Source organism: Garra rufa, chromosome 25 (genome assembly GCF_049309525.1).
Source record: "Garra rufa chromosome 25, GarRuf1.0, whole genome shotgun sequence".
Classification (NCBI taxonomy): domain Eukaryota; kingdom Metazoa; phylum Chordata; class Actinopteri; order Cypriniformes; family Cyprinidae; genus Garra; species Garra rufa.
The window spans coordinates 25,181,553-25,201,678 of NC_133385.1; the positions used below are offsets into that span (position 1 = coordinate 25,181,553).

General features: G+C 31.4%; 1 protein-coding gene across 1 annotated transcript in view; it reads left to right on the forward strand.

The window, feature by feature from the left end:
* usp3 (ubiquitin specific peptidase 3) overlaps positions 1 to 17,391 on the forward strand; it is a 24,502-nt gene extending 7,111 nt beyond the window's left edge. The window contains 15 exon segments of the mRNA XM_073831976.1: positions 537 to 597; positions 845 to 929; positions 932 to 987; positions 1,145 to 1,228; positions 1,319 to 1,400; positions 4,086 to 4,168; positions 7,103 to 7,216; positions 7,866 to 7,979; positions 12,204 to 12,350; positions 12,979 to 13,085; positions 13,166 to 13,246; positions 13,324 to 13,442; positions 13,531 to 13,644; positions 16,074 to 16,141; positions 16,376 to 17,391. Of these exon segments, the coding sequence (XP_073688077.1) occupies positions 537 to 597; positions 845 to 929; positions 932 to 987; positions 1,145 to 1,228; positions 1,319 to 1,400; positions 4,086 to 4,168; positions 7,103 to 7,216; positions 7,866 to 7,979; positions 12,204 to 12,350; positions 12,979 to 13,085; positions 13,166 to 13,246; positions 13,324 to 13,442; positions 13,531 to 13,644; positions 16,074 to 16,141; positions 16,376 to 16,541 (1,481 nt within the window). The 3' untranslated portion in view covers positions 16,542 to 17,391.
* Positions 17,392 to 20,126: the final 2,735 nt, after the last annotated feature.

Below are 20,126 nucleotides of genomic sequence, written 5' to 3' on the forward strand. Positions count from 1 at the left end.
AGTGTAGACAAAGTAATAAATAAAATGTTTTAAAAAAATACAAACAATTTTTTTTTTATAAAAAATGTTTAGGATTTAGGCCTATTGTAATATTTTAAACCTATCCTGAATAATTTAATTATTTTATTTTATATTATTTATATTATTATTATTTTATATTATCTGTTATATTTCCCTTATTTATATTACATACTACTTACATTTATTTTATTTGTGTATATATATATATTTTTTTTCTTAAATTACTACTTAAATCTATTTTTTAAATAAAATAAAAATATATTTTTTTTTACATTTTTATTGTAAATTAAAAAAAAATGTACAGATGTTTAAAAAAAAACAATTATCTGTTATATTTTTCTTATATTACATATTACTTCCATTTTGTATGTATTTAGCCCAAGAGAAGCTGACTATTCTACATTAAATGTACAAAAAATGTATTGTATTAAAATGGTCTCTGTTTTATACATTCGTAAAATGTTAAATCAAATATCGAATGTTACTCATATATTGTATAATTTGATGTTTTGTAGTTTGCCGGTCAAACAAAAGCCCATGGGTTTGCCTGACGTGTTTGAACGTGCATTGTGGAAGGTGAGGGCTTAAATTGAGATTTTTAGCCTGTGTGGTTTCATTATTCATGACTTACAGTAAATATTACATGTGAATGATTATTAAGATGTAATAGAATTGATCATTTAGAATTATATGTAAGCTGTATTAAACAAATTTAACAATACATAATATACAAATTATTGATACAATTGAATTAAAATGAATTACCTTTTAATTATTACAATATTAAATTTCACACATATTAAAATGGCGTTTCCTGTGGCAGGTATGTAAACGGCCATGCCAAAAAGCATTTTGAGGAGATTCAGGCACCAGGAGGCGGTCAGAGGAAGCCAGAACGAGAAAGTCGTGCGAGAAGAGTCAGCAGCACTCTGTGTGTATGGACTGCAACAGTTATAGCACATTCTGGTTAGTTTTTTCCCCTATTACAGTTTATTTCCAGAGATATTTTTAAAATGGCAATAATAAGACGAGAGTGTCTTAAAGGGACAGTACGTACAGTATTATTCAGTAACCAGTGTTATGTGTAATCTTTCATGATGTTCTTTTTACTGTTTTCTTGCAGTTACAGATGTGATGAGTTTGTGGTCAATGACACAAAACTTGGGCATGTGCAGGGGGTTAGAGAACATCTGCAGAGTTTGGAAAAGTATATCTGGTGTTTGCCTACATGTATCTATCCACATCCCTTAAATTGTTTATAATATTGTTTTTGAAATGATTTATTCTCTTTTTTCAGCTCGGTGTCTAATACCGACAGACAGAGGAAAAGAAAACTGTCAGACAGTTCCTCTCCTGACAGCAAGCTGAAGAAAGACAGCGTGAGTTTAATTGGATTTTAGATGCACACCCTGGTGTGCTAAGATATGGTTCAGAAAAACATTATATGTCCATTCAGATTTCTCACCACATATTTAATTAATAATTACCGGAAGGTAAAAACTTCTAAGTGCAGTGCAGGTGACTTAAGTTTAATGAATGCTGTCATTAAGCCCAAGAGAAGCTGAATATTTTCTTGTTTTATTTGTGTGTAGACCAAACATATAGCTTAAAAAAAAAAGTAAAATGCTTTTAAATGAAGATTTAAAAAAAAACTAAATTTAATTTAAAATAAAAGTACATAAATGTTTATTTATTAATAATATAATTAAATATGATATGTAATATTATTATACATATAATATCATTTTAAAAAACAACTTTTAAACCAAAGTAAAGATCGTGAAAATGTATTAACGTGAGTGTATGTGTGTGTGTGTATATATATATATATATATATATATATATATATTAGTGGTGGGCCGTTATCGGCGTTAACGTGCTGCATTAACGTGAAACTCTTATCGTGCGATAAAAAAAATATCGCCGTTAATCTATTCTCAAATTTGGGTTAGGAGCTGGGTCTAAACTACGCAAGCTATGATGACTTTCACCTTGATAGTTTAACGCGGATGTATACCGAAGACTATAAAATATGGTCGCGCGTTTAAGTCTCCTCCGCCAAAACACAGACGGGATCGCGTCGTCCTCCATTCATAAAAACCGAATCTACTATAGCGAAATGCCACGTAAATTCGTCGTTTTTTGGATTCATAAATCAAATGTTGGTCAGTCACTTAATTCAAATCGCGATATGGACTAGTGTATGTGAAAACTGAAATGCAAAAAGATATGCGTTTTAATATGAATCCGATATGTTCCGTTTGCCTAGCTGTATGTATGCATTGCGGAGACGAGCTTTTACTACACGCATACTGAAACACACGTGACAATCCCGGTAATTTTTGGCATTTTCATCTCACATGAACAGATAAACTCAATCGCCCAAACTGCTGTGAGTGTCACTTTTACCGTTTCATTTGAGAAAACTAGCATCATATCATACTGTATGACACAGAAACTTCACGGCAACCTGTCAAAATAAAAGTACGGTGTAACATGTAATGGGCTGGGTAGGTGTTGACGTTAAAAAAACACAATCTAATAGGTAGACAAAATAATTTCATTGTTAGTTAGTTAGTAAACACAAGTACATCTAATTGAACATAATTTATTTTCATCAACAAATTATCATAGAACAGCTTTATGAGCTTTATGATCCATTCTCAAAGACTTTAAGTCATTATTTGGGTAGCATACATATTCTGAATGCCTTCAGCAGAATTCAAATGAGCCATTTTAATCTAGATTAATCTAGATTAATTCCAAGATTTAATCTAGATTAATCTAGATTAAAAAAATTAATCTATGCCCACCCCTAATATATATATATATATATATATATACACAAACAAAAACAAAAACAAGAAGGTAAAAACGTCTATGTGCATACAATATCATTAAAAAAATAAAAAAGGTAACATATACATATTTATTTATTTTGTAATTTATATATATATATATATATATATATATATATATATATATATTTTAACGACGTTTACTTCAGTTTAAAATATTTTTTTAAATGTATCATTTAAAAAAATATATCCATGAACAAAAACTATATATAAACCTTTATATTATAAATAACAATACAATAAATATATATTTTTTTACAAAAAAAATATAAACCTTTATAATATTAATAATAATAACATATATATATATATGTTATTATTATTAATATTATAAAGGTTTATATTTTTTTTGTATGTGTGTATATATATATTTTTTTATACATATTTAAAAAAAACTCAAACTGAAGATCGTTAACATTTATTTAACATATACAAAAAAAGTAACGCATATTTTTTTATTTTGTAAATTAATACATGTAAAAAAAATATATTTATTGTATTGTTATTTATAATATAAAGGTTTATATATAGTTTTTGTTCATGGATATATTTTTTTAAATGATACATTTAAAAAAAAAAATTAAACTGAAGTAAAGGTCGTTAAAATTTTTATATATATATATATATATATATATATATATATATATATATATATAAAGTATATATATATATATAAGTATATATATATAAGTAACATTCATATTTTTTTCATTTATTTTGTAATTTAATACATTTAACACACACATATTTTATATGTGAATTTATACTTATACATATTAAATATATTTAATATATATTAATTGTGTGTGTGTGTGTGTGTATTTATTTATTTATTGTTAGTTTTTTTGTTTGTTTTATGGCCAAGTGACAGCAGACTAGTTTATATAGGAAAATAATTATAATTAAAATTTTACATATATGTAGGAGTGTATAGAAAAACAGGGAAAACAATAACATTTTATATATATATATATATATATATCTCTCTCTAAAGATGAAGAATATAAGATGTTAGTATAAAACTTTGACACATTTAGTGTACGTTACAGTTGCAGTAGAACGTGACAACACTGTTAAGTACCTGGAATTTTACTCGGTAAATTTAATTAACAAAGTGTATACACTTGCTTCTTAATTACAATTTTGTATGCATCATTTATCAAATGTGTTCTGGATCCATAATTTGTCTTTAATGTCACCACACAGGACGGCACCGTAGCGCAGTGTGCCACGGGCCTCCGCAACCTGGGCAACACCTGCTTCATGAACGCCATTCTCCAGTCCCTGAGGTAAGAGCAACCCTCACGACCCCGAGCCAAGGGCAGGCGGCGATGCGTAGCCTGGCAGGGTGTGGGTGGCCCGGCTGGTGGAGGTTGAAAGCCTCCCTGTGCTGTGTTGGAGCATCTAGTATGTGCTGGCGGGTAACTGTGTCTCTGTGGCCAGGAGGAGAGCTTGGTGGGCAGCCAGGGGACAGATTAGGCTGTCTGCCTGCTCACCGCAGCCAACCTTACACTGGCCGGGCTGATGGCTAAACCACAGCGAGCAGCTCGTGCCAGATATCACATAAACTGTTCAGCCTGCCTTATTACAAACTACTGAGGGGAAACATTCATTTCACTGAAGTTGCACTACCGTTCAAAAGTTTGTAGTCGGTGTTTTTTTTTATTTTTTATACAGAATTAATACTTTCAGCACAGATTAATTAAATTGATTTACTGTAAGTCTATTTGAAATAAATGCTGTCATTCAGAACTTTCTATTTATCAAAGAACCTGAACAAAATGCATCATGGTTTCTTGTGTTAAATCATGGTAATGCTAATTCATGTTAGCATATGTTACCAACATGGTAAAACATGTTAGCAATGTGGTATAAAATGCTAGAAACATCAGCAAAGTAAAATAATGATATCAACGTGCTAAATCAGGCTAGAAACATTTTTTTCAAGTCATGTTAGTAATGTATTTTTTTTTTATTAGTTTTGTATGCATCATGATTTAACATACTTGTTACATGTCAACAACATCCTAAATCACGCAAGCAGTGTGGTAAATAATGCTAGTAACATGTTAGCAACATGTTAAATCATGCTATCAACTACTTTAAACATTCTAGTAATGTGTTAAATCACGTTAGCAAAATATTAAAATGTTAGCAGTTTGTTATAACATAAAGTATGTTAACATGTTACCAAAATGCTAAGTTATGTTAGCAATGTGACAAATCATGCTAATAAAATGTTAGCAAAACATGTTAGCAACAGGTTAAAATGTTAGCTGTGTGTTAAATCATATTAGTATGTTAACAAAATGTTAAATCATGCTATCAACATTCTTAAACATCTAGTAATGTTAAATCATGTTAGCAACAAGTTAAAACGTTAGCTGTGTTTTAAATCATATTAGTATGTTAACAAAATGTTAAATAATGCTATCAATGTGGTAAATCATAAAGTAACATGTTAGCAATGTAGTTAAATCAAGCTATAGCATTCTTAAACATTTTAGTAATGTTTTAAATCATGTTAACAATATGTTCAAATGTTAGCAATGTTTTAAATCATATTAGTATGTTAACTTAAAATGCTAAATCATGCTAGCAATGTGGCAATTATGTTAGTAACATGTTAGCAAACATGTTAACTCATAATATCAACATTCTTAAATATTCTAGTAATGTTAGATCATGTTAGCAACAGGTTAAAACGTTAGCAATGTGTTTTATATTAGTGTGTACCATGGTCACAAAATGTTAAATCATGTTATTCAAGGTAATCATGCTAGTAACATGTTAGCAACTTGTTAAAATCACGCTATCAACATCCTTAGCATTCAGTAATGTTTAAATCATGTTAGCAACATGTTGAAACATTAGCAATGTGTTAAATCATATTAGTAACATGTTAGCAAAATGCTAAATCATGCTATCAACATTCTTAAATGTTCAAGTAATATTAAATAATGTTAGCAACATGTTAAAACGTTAGAAATGTGTTAAATCATGTTAGTATGTTAACAAAATGTTAAATCGTGCTAGCAGTTTGGTAATTATGCTAGTAGCAGTGTTTTTAAATTATGCTATCAACATTCTAATGCGTTAAATCCTGTTAGCAACATGTTAAAACATTAGCAATGTGTTAAATCATATTAGTATATTTTCAAAATGTTAAATCATGCTAGTAATATGTTAGCAATGTGCTAAATCATGCTATCAATATTCTTAACATTCTAGTAATGTTAAATCCTGTTAGCAACATGTTAATACGTTAGCAGTGTGTTTATATTAGTATGTTAACATGTTCACAAAAAGCAAAATCATGCTAGCCATGTGGTAAATCATTATAGGAACATGTTAGCTATGTGGTAAATCATATTAGTATGTTAACAAAATGTTAAATCATGCTAGCCATGTGGTAAATCATCAAGTAACATGTTAGCAATGTATTTAAATCAAGCTATTAGCATTCTTAAACATTTTAGTAATGTGTTAAATCATGTTAGCAACATGTTTAAAAAGGTTAGAAACATGCTAGCAACACATTAATCAAGCTGAAAATGTTACCAACATGTTGACACTATGTAAAATTGTTAGAAACATGTAAGTAACATGTTAAAATGTTAGCAATGTGGTAAATCCTATTAGTAAGTTAACATGTTAACAAAATGCTAAATCATGCTAGCAACATGTTTAAAAAGGCCAGAAACATACTAGCAACACGTTCATCAAGCTAGAAACATTACTAACAGACTAATGTGAAATCATGTTAGAAACATGCTAGCAACATGTTAAATCATGCTAGCACAATGCTAAAAAGTCTCTGAACACTACAAACCTTCAAACTTTAAGCTTTTTAAAGTTATTTCCAACTTACAGACAAGGCTCTGTCAAACCAACGTCAAAGTTTGTCATCTAACTAAAATAAATCTTATTATTTTAATTCTTTTAATCTTTCACGGATCTTTTATTGCTAAGCTGTTATTGGTTTTAAGGCCTGGATGAGGACACTAAATCCGCCTAAAAAACCTTTCCATTTGCGCACTTTCGCTGGCCACGATCCATGGAAAAGGAAGCCTTGGCAAGGTCACCATAGTATTCTGGCGTATTTTCGAAGTTTAATTTGCGTTTGGAAAGATATACCAAACGCTCGTAACTCAGGATGATTTTGTGTCATGTTTAAGACATCTCAGTTTAGTTAAACACTGGTTTTTGTTTCCTGTCTCCAGTAACATCCAGGTGTTCAGCTGTTATTTTAAGGAGCTGCCCTCGGTGGCCTTACGAAGCGGGAAAACGGCAGGAAGGAGAATGTACCACACCAGAAGTCAGGGGGACAGCAGTGTGTAAGGTCCTCTCCACTGAATGGCAAAAGGGGGGGTTCAAATAATGTGCTTTTTTTAATTTTTTTTTAAAGAAATAGTCACTTTTTATAATGTAAGCTAATACTATATAACTATATAAAATAATACAAAGTGTAAAATTCTGATCTTTTTAATGTATTAAAAATAATTGAAAAGTTTCTTTAATTAAAGATGATTTTTACATTTTATTTATATGGTTATCAGTATTATTTAGTTTTCAGTAATTATTAAAGGCATTAAAGGGATTTTTTTTATGTTCAATTTTATGGTTCTCTGCATCCACTAGTTCAGCTCACAAACACGTTGTGGTTTACCGCTGACGCAATCCATGTTTATCCTCACTAAAACCCGTATTTAGTAGTCTGAGTTATTTTGTTGTTACCTTGTTTTATAGTTTGTTTATGGTTTTTGAGGATGAGGGCAGCCTGTTTATTTTGTTATCCTAAACACACAATTATATGGTGAGATAAACTGTTATTTGCATACTTACAACATAATTACTGTTTCTTTGCAATAGATTAGAACAGGCCTATTTTTTTTCAGTTTATAAGTGCTGTACCTGTGTCTCTGATGTGCTAGAGTCCCTGTATTGTCCATTAACATATCTCAATTTCTCTGGTCTGTTGTGCAGGTCTCTGGTTGAGGAGTTCAGAAAAACACTCTGTTCACTTTGGCAGGGGAGTCAGACTGCCTTCAGTCCAGACGCTCTCTTTTATGTCATCTGGAAAATCATGCCAAGTTTCAGGTATCATAAGAATCACACAGTTGCACAGTTTTTACCATCTTGAGCTTTTATAAGATACTCTACAAGTTTGACCAAAAATCAATTGAATTTGTTTCATTATTCAATCACCTAAAAAAACATTTTGTCTTTTTTGTCCTTTTATCTATGGCCGGATAGTCAGATAGATAGTCACAATTCCTTGATTCAATTCAATTATTAGATTTTATTTTAAATCTTCGATTGCATTTTGAGGCGAGAATCCATGAAACGCATTATTAGACTATTTTGCAGGGCTGCATGATGTTAAACCCATTTAAAATCTTAATAAAGCATAATGCTATTGTGAATATATATATATATATATATATATTAGGGCCGGGACTTTAACGCGTTAATTTAGATTAATTAATTACACAAAAATAACGCGTTAAAATTTTTTAACGCATTTTAATCGCACTAAGTTTTGCACTGCGGAACGTTTCTCACTGGTTGAGATTCGACGGACCGATTATACTGGATATAATGTTTGATGTTTAAAAAGTATTCCAAAGATTCCCGGATGGTCTACTACTTAACGATCAATGCACACTCTTAATTGCTAATATTGCCCGCAACACACTGCGCCGTGAACGAGGATTCGATTAGAACTACAAACACGCATAAAAAGTGTTAAAAAACTACAAACATGGAGGATAAACGCGACCAACGGACAGGTAGAGAAAGGGGTTTGAGTGATAAATAATCAGTTTGTAACCTGATAAAAACTATTTTTTAAATGTTATTTGCGTTATATTCCATGTGTAGCAACATTTATAATGATAGGTTTGGTCATTAACATTTAAATGCATAATTAAGCAAACACAAGAGCAGAGTTCTCGGAATGAAAGACTCGTTAAAGAACGTGCCTCTTGCTACATTTAATGGCAATATTGCACTGGTCTGTTGGACTTGGTTGAACAAAAACAAACAATATTTTGTTGCTTAAGCTTATGTATTCAGTCATTATTCAATGGTATACTAAAAATCCATGTAAAAATCTTAATTCTCACTGTTCTCAGGTCAAATATTTATATGCGATTAAAATGCGATTAATTTCGATTAATTAATTACAAAGCCTCTAATTAATTAGATTAAATTTTTTAATCGAGTCCCGGCCCTAATATATATATATATATATATATATGCGATGCAGTAGGGGTGGGCGATATGACCTAAAATTAATATCACGGTATTTTTCATCTTTTGAACGGGGACGGTATAATATCACGGTATTACTTTTTTTTGGTACATTTTGGGAGGTATCCTTATCAAAAAGAGACATGGGAGAGTATTATGCATTCTCAACATATTTATTTTGCAAAAAAACTAAAGATCTTACTTAACAGTGCACAACAAAACAAAAATTATTTTTTATTGAAATTTAATTTCTGCAATATTTAAAACCTATAAATAACTGGGGGAAATCAACCCATGGCAACAGTTTAAAAGTAGACCAATTCTGTGGGGAAAAACGCGGACTTGGCAACCCTGCATCCAACACGAGCTGCTGGAGTTAATAAAGTCATTGCACACATGAGTACGAAATTTTCGTCTGAGATTTTTGCATGTTAAAAAAAAAGAGTTTACACACTGCCTCTGAAACTTTCATCCGTCATAAAAAAAATCGGATCGTGTTTGATTTTCTGCATTTTTGCATCCATAATAAGCATTTTGATAAGGATGGCGAATATGAGAAAACTAAAAAAAAACACATACGAAAATCGGACTCAGTGTACAATAACCTTTAGATTTGAATGATCACGGGTCGAAAGTAAAGAGAGATGACAAAAATAGACTGGAGGATTTTCTGCAATCTTGTACTCGCTGACAAATATCTATTAACGTTATAAGATGTGCTGCTCCCTTTACACAGAGTGTGCGTTATCGCAAAATCCCGATTGCCACTCCGCCCCTGGTATAGGCTTCAGGCCCGACCTTTCTTCACGATGTTTCACCAGTCGTTTAATGGCCACTCCCCTTTTACCTACCACCTGCAAAGCTGATACGATTATGTTTTACTTTATTTACAACAAGATATATAGTATAAGGACAGGTATTCAGACCACAACTGAATGTTTGAAGAAAATTTAATGCCTTATTATTTAGAATTAGCTATTATTGATGTAAATGCAGCCGTTCGAGGCACATAATTGATTTATTACGGTATTGACGGTATTAGAAAATCCATGTCGTGGCGCAATGTCACACCGTTGCTGACTATGACACCGGTGTACCGCCCAGCCCTACGATGCAGGTTTAATATATGCACTTTAATTATTTACACGCGTGTAGGTTTTGTACATGCGTCTCAGAGCGGCTCCGTTCACAGTAAATGCTGCTCAACACAAACTGTTATCATTTACCTGTAAGGAGCATCTTAAACTCCATCTCTGCTTATTGTTGTGAGTTATTGTCATTATCAGGGAACCAGATTTTATCAGATTTGTAAGGTAAATAATTTATAAACCTGTGCAAACACAGGAGAATACATCAATATCTTTCTTAATATGCTAACTGTTCATCGCGCTTTCGAAATAAAAAGGTTTAAACCCTCGCTCTTTTTACACGTTTACACGTTTTTATGTCCACATTTAAGAAATTAAGAAATTACAGTGTAAGAAATTACTGTAAGAAATTACAGTGGCTGTAGTATTTCTGTTGTAAAGAAAATGCCAAGTATTAAAGATTAAGTGGATATTTGTATTAAATGTTGTTTAGTCAATATTAAACAAGGATTAAACTGCACTGTAAAGTGTAAAAACAATTGTCAGTCCATTGGCACCCTCTGAAGTAATTTGTTATAATGCGTAATGTACATTAGTTCTATCGTTTTTAATACATTATGTATTTTAACAGTTTTGTTCAATAAAACCGTATGATTACTTGCTTTTGATACTTTATTTGAACTAATTATCATTGCCTCATTGCTGTTACATATGCATTTCAAATAATTTTCAAAGCTATTGTTCACTTCGGTCTATTTTTATCCAATTACTCGATTAATTGTCAGATTAATCGACCGATTACTCGATTACCAAAATAATCGTTAGTGACAGCCCTAATCACAGTTCATGCTGTAATTGTTACTACAAAAAAAAAATGTTATAATAATCAGATTACTCGATTAATCATCAGAATAATCAACAAGATAACTCGATTACCAAAATAGTCATTAGTGACAGCCCTAATCACAGCTCATGCTCATGCATGCAATTACCTTTTTTTTATAATAATAATGATCAGTTTACTCGATTAATTGTCAGAATAACCGACCAATTACATGATTACTAAAATAATCATTAGTGATAGGCCTAATCATGGTTCATGTTGTATTACTACAAAAAATAAATAATAATAATAATAATAGTCATTTTCTGATTACTCGAATAATCGAACAATTACTTGATTACAAAAATAATTGTTAGTGACTGCCCTAATCACAAATCATGCTGTATTTATTACTACAAAAAAACCTCATTACTCAATTAATGTCAGAATAATCGCCCGATTACTTGATTACTAAGATAAGCATTAGTGACAGTCCTAGTCACGGTTCATGCTGTAACTATTACTACAAAAAAAAGAGTTTAATTATCCGATTACTCGATTAATCGTCAGAATATTTGACGGTAATTGATTACTTGGTAACCAAAATAATCCTTAGTGACAGCCCTAATCATGGTTCATGCTGTAATTTTTACTACAAAAAATGAATTATAATTATCCTATTACTTAATTAATCGTCACAATAATTGACCGATTATAAAATCATCGTTGACAGCCCTAATATCGGCCATACCTATATAAATTGGTCGACGACTAATTTTTGCTGTTTTGTATATTCAGACGTCTCGCAAATGTCTGAGACCATATTCCAATTTTGCACATACGTTAAACAAATTCTGTCATTAATTCCTCACTCTCATGTCGTTCCAAACCCATAAGACCTTCGTTCATCTTCAGAACACAAATTAAGATTTTTGATTAAATCTGTGAGCTTCATAAAGTCGTTATTATTGAACAACTGATGTTACATGGACGAATTTACCCATGTTTTTACTACCTTTCTGCACCTTGAAAGTTTCTTCATAAAAATGAAGAAAAAAAAAATCCTTAAAGTAACAAGCTGACGAATCGTTCAAAATAATACCAGCAATGCCTTTAAGAGAGTACATTTTGACTTGACTAATTTGATGTATTTCGCAGGGGTTACCAGCAACAGGATGCTCACGAATTCCTGCGTTACCTTCTGGATCATCTCCACCGAGAGATGCAGGGAAGCAAGAACGGGTCGCCCAGTCCCGCTCTGTCCCCGGACCAACCCAAACACGCCTCAGAGAGCAAATGCTGCATGTATGAACCCGTATATTCATCATTTGTACTCCCCTATCCACCTTTCTTTCTTTCAAACTATTTATTTTGGACCACTAGAACACAAACAGCGTTTTTTGAAAGCGCCACAGCATTTCAATACGAAAACAAATGTACAACTTGTCTTGAGTGAACTACACAGATGGTTCGGGGCAAATTTCTAATTCGAGGTAGGTCTATCTCAGCAGGCCGCCCCTCGCTCCATATCTTCCCTGCTAGTTTTGCGAGTACGTGGGCAGCAGTGATCAAGATAACTCTTTACGGCGCGCAGAGGGAAGTCTTTTTCGTACACAGAGACGGCTGTTCCCACACTTGCCTGCTGCTAGAGCCAGAGCCACCCTGTTGTGTTTGTATTAATAGCTGCAGACAAGTGAGGAAGCCCTCGGCCAAGAGCCGTGAGGATGACCTGACTGGATTTGCCGGGGTTATTGAAAAGGAAGTGCAATGTTGTGGCGTGCTCAGTGGATTGTGCTGAACAAAATGGCAGGGTAATCCTGCTGCGAATAGATGACTAGATGTGCTTTCACTAAGTCCTGATTCTGTCGAACGCTCTTTGGAGCAGACTTGTTTGGGTTTGTTTAATAATGTAGAATGGTTTTGCTGTTTTCAGAAATGGGACCTCCACTATTGTTACGTCTTTGTTTGGTGGCATCCTGCAGAATGAGGTTTACTGCTTGATATGTGGCACAGAGTCTCGAAAATTTGATCCATTCCTAGGTGAGCCGTCAATTTGCTCCATCAGCTTTAAAAGCTTGCTGTTGCTATGGTGTGCTATGATAAATCTCGTTCTCCTTCAGATCTCTCATTGGACATTCCCAGCCAGTTCAGAATTAAGACCACGAAAGACCAAGAGCCAGGGCCGACGTGTACTTTAAACGGTAAGAGATGAGATGTTATTAGAAACTATTACGTGCCTGTATTTTGGTTCATTTTGTTCATTATGTCTATTTCTCAGATTGCCTTCGGAGTTTTACAGACCTTGAGGAGCTTGATGAAACAGAGCTGTACATGTGTCACAAGTGCAAAAAGCGACAGAAGTCCACTAAGAAATTCTGGGTCCAGAAACTGCCCAAGGTGACGGATGTTTAGAAATATCAGGTTTTAAATAAAATGTTTTTTTGTGTCGTTTTTAACGGTTATACAATGTATTTTCCATGTGCAGGTGCTTTGTTTGCATCTGAAGAGGTTTCACTGGACAGCGTTTCTGAGGAATAAGATCGACACCTATGTAGAGTTTCCCATGCGTGGCCTTGACATGAAAAGCTACTTGCTAGAGGTACGAGCTAACTGTTTGTTCATTTTGTAATAAGTTTATTTGTAACTGAAGGGGGTTTTCAGTATGATGTTGTGAATTCATTTTTAATATTTAAATAACTATAATGTTTAATCATTTTCTATAAAGTAAAAAATTATATTCGTATTACTATTAATTGAATAACTATATATTTATTTAATATTTAATCATTTTAAAGCTAAGTTTAAGTAAAATTTATTTATATCACTTTCAATTAATGTTAAGTGAAATATAATTATATAACATTTTATATAAAGTAATAATATTCATATTAATGTATGTAATTTAATAATTTGATTTGTAAGGATATTAAGTAATAATACCATAATAATGTAATGTGTTTATATATCACTTTCAATTGATATTAAATGAAATATAATAATGTAATCATATAAAATTTTAATTAAATTTAAATAACTATTTGCTTATTTTATATAAATAACAAAATAATATTCATATTACTATTGAATAACTGTATATTTATTGAATATTTAATAATTTCGTTTTTAAAGATTAAATAACAATACAGTAATGTAATAACTATAACATTTGCTTATTTTATATAAAGTATTGAAATATTCATATTATTAGTTGAATAATTATATATTTTGATGTATTAATGTGATATTTAATAATATTTTATTTTTTAAGATATTAATGTGTTCATTACATAATTATTAAAATATATTTTTGTAATTAATTTTTAACATTTAAATAAATAACTGCATTTGCTTATTTTGTATAAAATAATATTCATATTGTTATTAATTAAATAACTATATTTAATATTTATTCATTGTTTTTAAATATATTAAGTAATACAGTAATAATGTAACTGTATTAAATATATAACTATTTAATCATTTTGTTTTTAAATATATTAAGTAATACAGTAATGTAATAACTATAACATTTGCTTATTTTATATAAAGTATTGAAATATTCATATTATTAGTTGAATAATTATATATTTTGATGTATTAATGTGGTATTTAATAATGATATTTTATTTTTTTAAGATATTAATGTGTTCATTTATATATTACTTTCAATTAATATTAAATTACATATATTTTTGTAATTAATTTAACATTTAAATAAATAACTATATTTAATTTATTCATTGTTTTTAAATATATTAAGTAATACAGTAATAATGTAACTGTATTAAATATATAACTATATTTAATAATTTTGTTTTTAAATATATTAAGTAATACAGTAATGTATTATGTTTGTTAATACACCATTTTTAATTAATATTTAATTAAAATTAAATATTATTAATATAAAAATATAAAATTAGAATTTATTTTTTAATTTAACTAATATTTGCTTATTTTATATAAAGTAACAAAATTCATGTCACTATTAATTGAATAACTACATATTTTAATATATTAATTTAGTATTTAATAATTTTATTTTAAAGATAATATTCAGTAATATAGTAATAATGTAAGATGTGTGCTTTTTTAAATATCACTTTTAAATAACATAAAAAATAAATTGCATGAACTCTTTAGAAAAAATATTCAAATAATATTAAATATTAATATGAAAAATAATAATAGGAAATATTATTTAAATGTTAAATAAAATCGAATTACACTTCTATATAAAATAAATGCATAAATAGCACAAACTCTTCATGATGAATGAATCAAATATTATTAATAAATTAATAATAAATAACATATTTATTAATCTTAATATATTTTTTAATATTATAAATACAGTTCAGACCAAAAGTTTGGACACACCTCCTCATTCAAAGAGTTTTCTTTATTTTCATGACTATGAAAATTGTAGATTCACACTGAAGGCATCAAAACTATGAATTAACACATGTGGAGTTATATTTAATTCTATAAAATATTTAATTCTATATATACTGTATATACACTTCTGCACAACACAACTGATGGTCCCAACCCCATTTATAAGGCAAGAAATCCCACTTATTAAACCTGACAGGGCACACCTGTGAAGTGAAAACCATTTCAGGTGACTACCTCTTGAAGCTCATCAAGAGAATGCCAAGAGTGTGCAAAGCACTAATCAAAGCAAAAGAAGAACCTAGAATAAGACATATTTTCAGTTGTTTCACACTTTTTTTTATGTATATAACTCCACATGTGTTAATTCATAGTTTTGATGCCTTCAGTGTGAATCTACAATTTTCATAGTCATGAAAATAAACAAAACTTTGGGTCAAAGGTGTGTCCAAACTTTTGGTCTGTACTGTGTGTATATATATATATATATATATATATTATTTTACTTCAATACAGTAGTTATTTTGAATAAAATAACGTTTACAATATTATATAATGAAATCTAATTTTTAGTCATATGATATCTTGTTTTATGTAATATTGATTTTATAACACTTACGTAATTCTGCTCAGCCTGAAAACAGTTGGCCAGAGAGATGTCTGTACGATCTTGCTGCAGTGGTGGTGCATCATGGATCTGGGTAAGTATTAATAACACTATAACATTATTTGTCACTTCTCATAAGTGTAATAGTTGTTATAGGTGTTTCATTTCAAAAGTATTTGCATCTCATTTACTGTACCAGTCTGAAGTTGGCTTTCTCTAAGCTCCACTAGGGGGCGATGTTATATTAGTATCTCTAATGATCTTCCCTGTTTAATCAGTTCACACTCTGTCCAGATAAATCAGATCTCTCTCTCTCTCTCTTCCACAGCATCGGCTCAGGACATTACACGGCATACGGGCTTCACGAGGGCCGATGGTACCATTTCAACGACAGCACAGTCACTCTGGTCAGTGAGGAGGCTGTGCTGAAAGCCAAGGCTTATATTCTGTTTTACACAGAGCACAAGGATCAAGAGAGTCCAGTCAAGCTTTAAGACCTCATCCAAATCAGTTAACGGACCTTCATATGTGTGTTGTCATCTGTCTCATGTCTTACGCTATCCAGTTATGATTTTTGCGTCACAAAACATCAGCACAAACCGAAATGCTGCTTACGTTTCCACGTTTAATTGACTGTCCCAGTTTTTTGTCTTCGTTCGCCACTAGTGTGAAATGAGATTCCAAAGCCAATTCTTCAGTGGGGGGATTTTCGTCTGCCGAATGAACTCGAATTGACTAGAAGCAAAACGCTTTACAATTGATCTTTTTTCCCTTCTCCTCACTGAGTGTTTTTCCGTCGTCTGAAATGATGACAGCTGTCACGTTTCTGTCAGACACTGACGTCTCCTACTCACGCCAACGATCCGCTCGCTGCTCCAGGAAAAAAAAATCTTTCCTTGAGCCTGCTGTTCATTGATCTAGGTTCATGTGGAGGCATTTCCAAACTAAAACTTGAAATGTTTGATTTTACGTAACAAAACAAGATGCCGTCTGTATCACAAAACAGTAGTTGACTCAGGTCACCTCACTAATGTGAAAATGACTTTTGAAGGGTCCAGTAGCTCACGTGTTTCGTTTCCTTTACGCTTGAAAGTGTTTGACCAGATGTACACTTTCTGTCCTTTTAGGATTAAAGGGATTCAGATGTGCAAAAGTTGGTTTGTGCGTTTATTATATTGTCAACGTATGCAATAAATGTTTGCATTTACTGTTAAATTTTGCTTATGTTGGCCAAGACCTGCTTGCTTCAAACAGTTCTGACCAGTATTATTTTAGTATTATTGAGATACTATTACAGTTTTTACGAATATTTCAAATTATTTTGTCTTTTTTTTTTTTTTAAATCTCACAATTTTTTTTTGCAATTGCACCAAAAAAAACAAAACTTTTTTTCTCAGAATAGTGAGATATATACCCACCACTGCAAGTTATAAAGTTACAATTCTGAGAAATTAAGTCAGAATTAAGATACAAACTCACAGTTGTAACATTTTTATTCAGAATTGTGATGTAAACTCGCAGTTGTGAGATATGAAGTCAGTATTGCATGATATAAATTCACAATTGTGAGAAAAAAATTGAGATTTACGTCAGAATTGCGAGATATAAATGAGTGAGTTTGTCTCTCATGTGACTTTTTTTTTTCTCAGAATTGTGACTATATCTCATGGGACTAATTTTCCTTAGAATTGCAAGTTTATATATCACGATCGTGAATTTTTTCTCAAAATTGTGACTTTTTCTCAAAATTTAGTTTGTCTCAATGTTACTTTTATTCTCAGAATTGCGAGTTTATCACAATTGTGAAATTTTTCTCAAAATTTCGAATTTTTTCCCTTTAGAATTTCAGAATTGAGTTTGTCACAATTGTGACTTTTTTTTCTCAAAATTGAGTTTATTTCTTACAATTGTAACTTTTCTCAGAATTGCGAGTTTGTCTCTCAAATGTGACTTTTTTTTTTTCTCAGAATTGACTTTATATTCCACAAATGTGACTTTTTTCCCTCAGAATTGAGTTTATATCTCACAATTGTGAAATTTTTCTCAAAATTGCGAATTTGTATTAAAAAATTATGACTTAAAAAAAAAAAGTTTATATTTCACAATTGACTTTCCCTCAGACTTTTTTCCCCTTTACATTCTCACAACTGTAACTTTTTTTCCCCTCAGAATTGTGCAGTTATATCTCACAATTGAGACTTTATTTCCACAAATGGGACTTTTTTTCTAAGAATTGCGTTTGTCTCTCAAATGGGACTTTTTCTCTCAGAATTGACTTTTTTTTTTCTCAGAACTGCGAGTTTATATCCCGCAATTCTGACTTTATAATGCAATTGCAAGTTAAGTCAGAATTTTAAGATACAAACTTGCAATTCAGAATAAACACAGAATTGGACTTTATAACTCACAATTGCAAGTTTATATCATGCAATTTTGAGAAAAAAGTCCAAATTGCAGGATACAAACTTGATTGTATTTATCTACGAGTTTATATCTCGCTATTCTGACTTTATAGCTTGCAATTGCAAGTTTATATCATGCAATTTTAAGAAAAAAGTCAATTGCAAATGTATATCTCATGGTTCTGATGTTACAACTCGAAATTGTGAGTTTATATAATGCAATTCTGAAAAAAAAACAATGCAAAATTGCGAGATACAAACACAAATTGCAAGAAAAGTCAAAATTGTGAGGAAAAAGTTTAAATTACCTTTTTTTTATTCATTGGCACAGGCTTCCATAATTTTGATTTCATTATTTTAGTTTATTTTAGTACATCAAGTTCAATGAGAAATGTTTCCACTGCAAATAGCTGAATTAAAATAAGTTTAAAGGTTTAATGTTATTAAGGTTCAAATTTTTTTTTTCATGGTTTTAGTTTTACTTAATAAAACCCTGATTCTGACTGACATATCAAAGGACTAACCATGGTTCATTTTATTTTTACTTAACATTTTCAGGACCAGGTAAAGCTGAAATCCATTTAATTCGCTCTTCCTCACAATAGCTAATTCTAGCAAACTTGTACCTTGTAAACATGATTTGGTTTCCAAAAGTTGTGCAAAACGAGCCAATCAGATTATAGCTGGCCAAATAGAGGAAGTGCATGCCATTTGTGTGTGTGCAAATACGCATCAGATGGTTCGTGGGTGTGCCGTCTGAGACTAGCTATGCCCCACTTCTGTATCAGACACTGCAAATCGGGTAAAAATGAATAGATTACTATGTTCAGCCAAAAAAAAAAAAAAAAATCCTAGAGGAAGTAAAACTAAAAATGTGCACATTTGAATATATGACGTGTCAGTTCACTATCTTGCATTGCCAATGTCATGCCTATGGGCAAGACTTCCAGTTCATTAGACCGCTGTAGGGAAATAAGAATAACATACAGTAAAAGGTAAAACTGTTACACTACAAACCGGTGTGTTCATAACTAAGATAATACATTAAAGCTCCCATATTGTCAAAATCGAAATTTCCTGGCTTTTTTCATGATAACTGAGGTCTAGAGGCTATGTAACTACCATATGAGTTTCAAAACAGTCAATCCACAGTAAACTGCACACAGCCTGCTTAAAGTAGCTGTTCATTTTCACGAGCCGCTGTGACTTCCGTAATGATGTGACGTCCCATCTACTCAGTCACCGCCTTCAGTCACCACCCCAGCACCAATCACCGTCCCACCCTCCTTTTGTCAAACCCAGACAATATCGTGTCCATAACATTGCTAAGCAACAACAACACGAAAACAAGTCGAGAAAACCCTGTTCAGAACAATGTGAATATAAGAGACCAGAGGCACGTCAACTTCAGCCTCTTTCACACAGCGATTCCGGTAAATACACAGATAATGTGTCCCATGATTTGTTCCGGAGTTGTTTAATTTGGTTCATTCACAGTTGTTTTCCGGAATCTGTGCGTGCTTTACACACAACCCATAAAGACATGTGACGTTTGGATGTGAGATGTAATGCGACACGTACATTTCACTAAACTGAAACTAACCTGAACAAACTGTGCTTCAGCGCTGATAGTGCGGAGCTGGCTCTGCCCGATCGCCGCTTCATTCCACTTTGCAC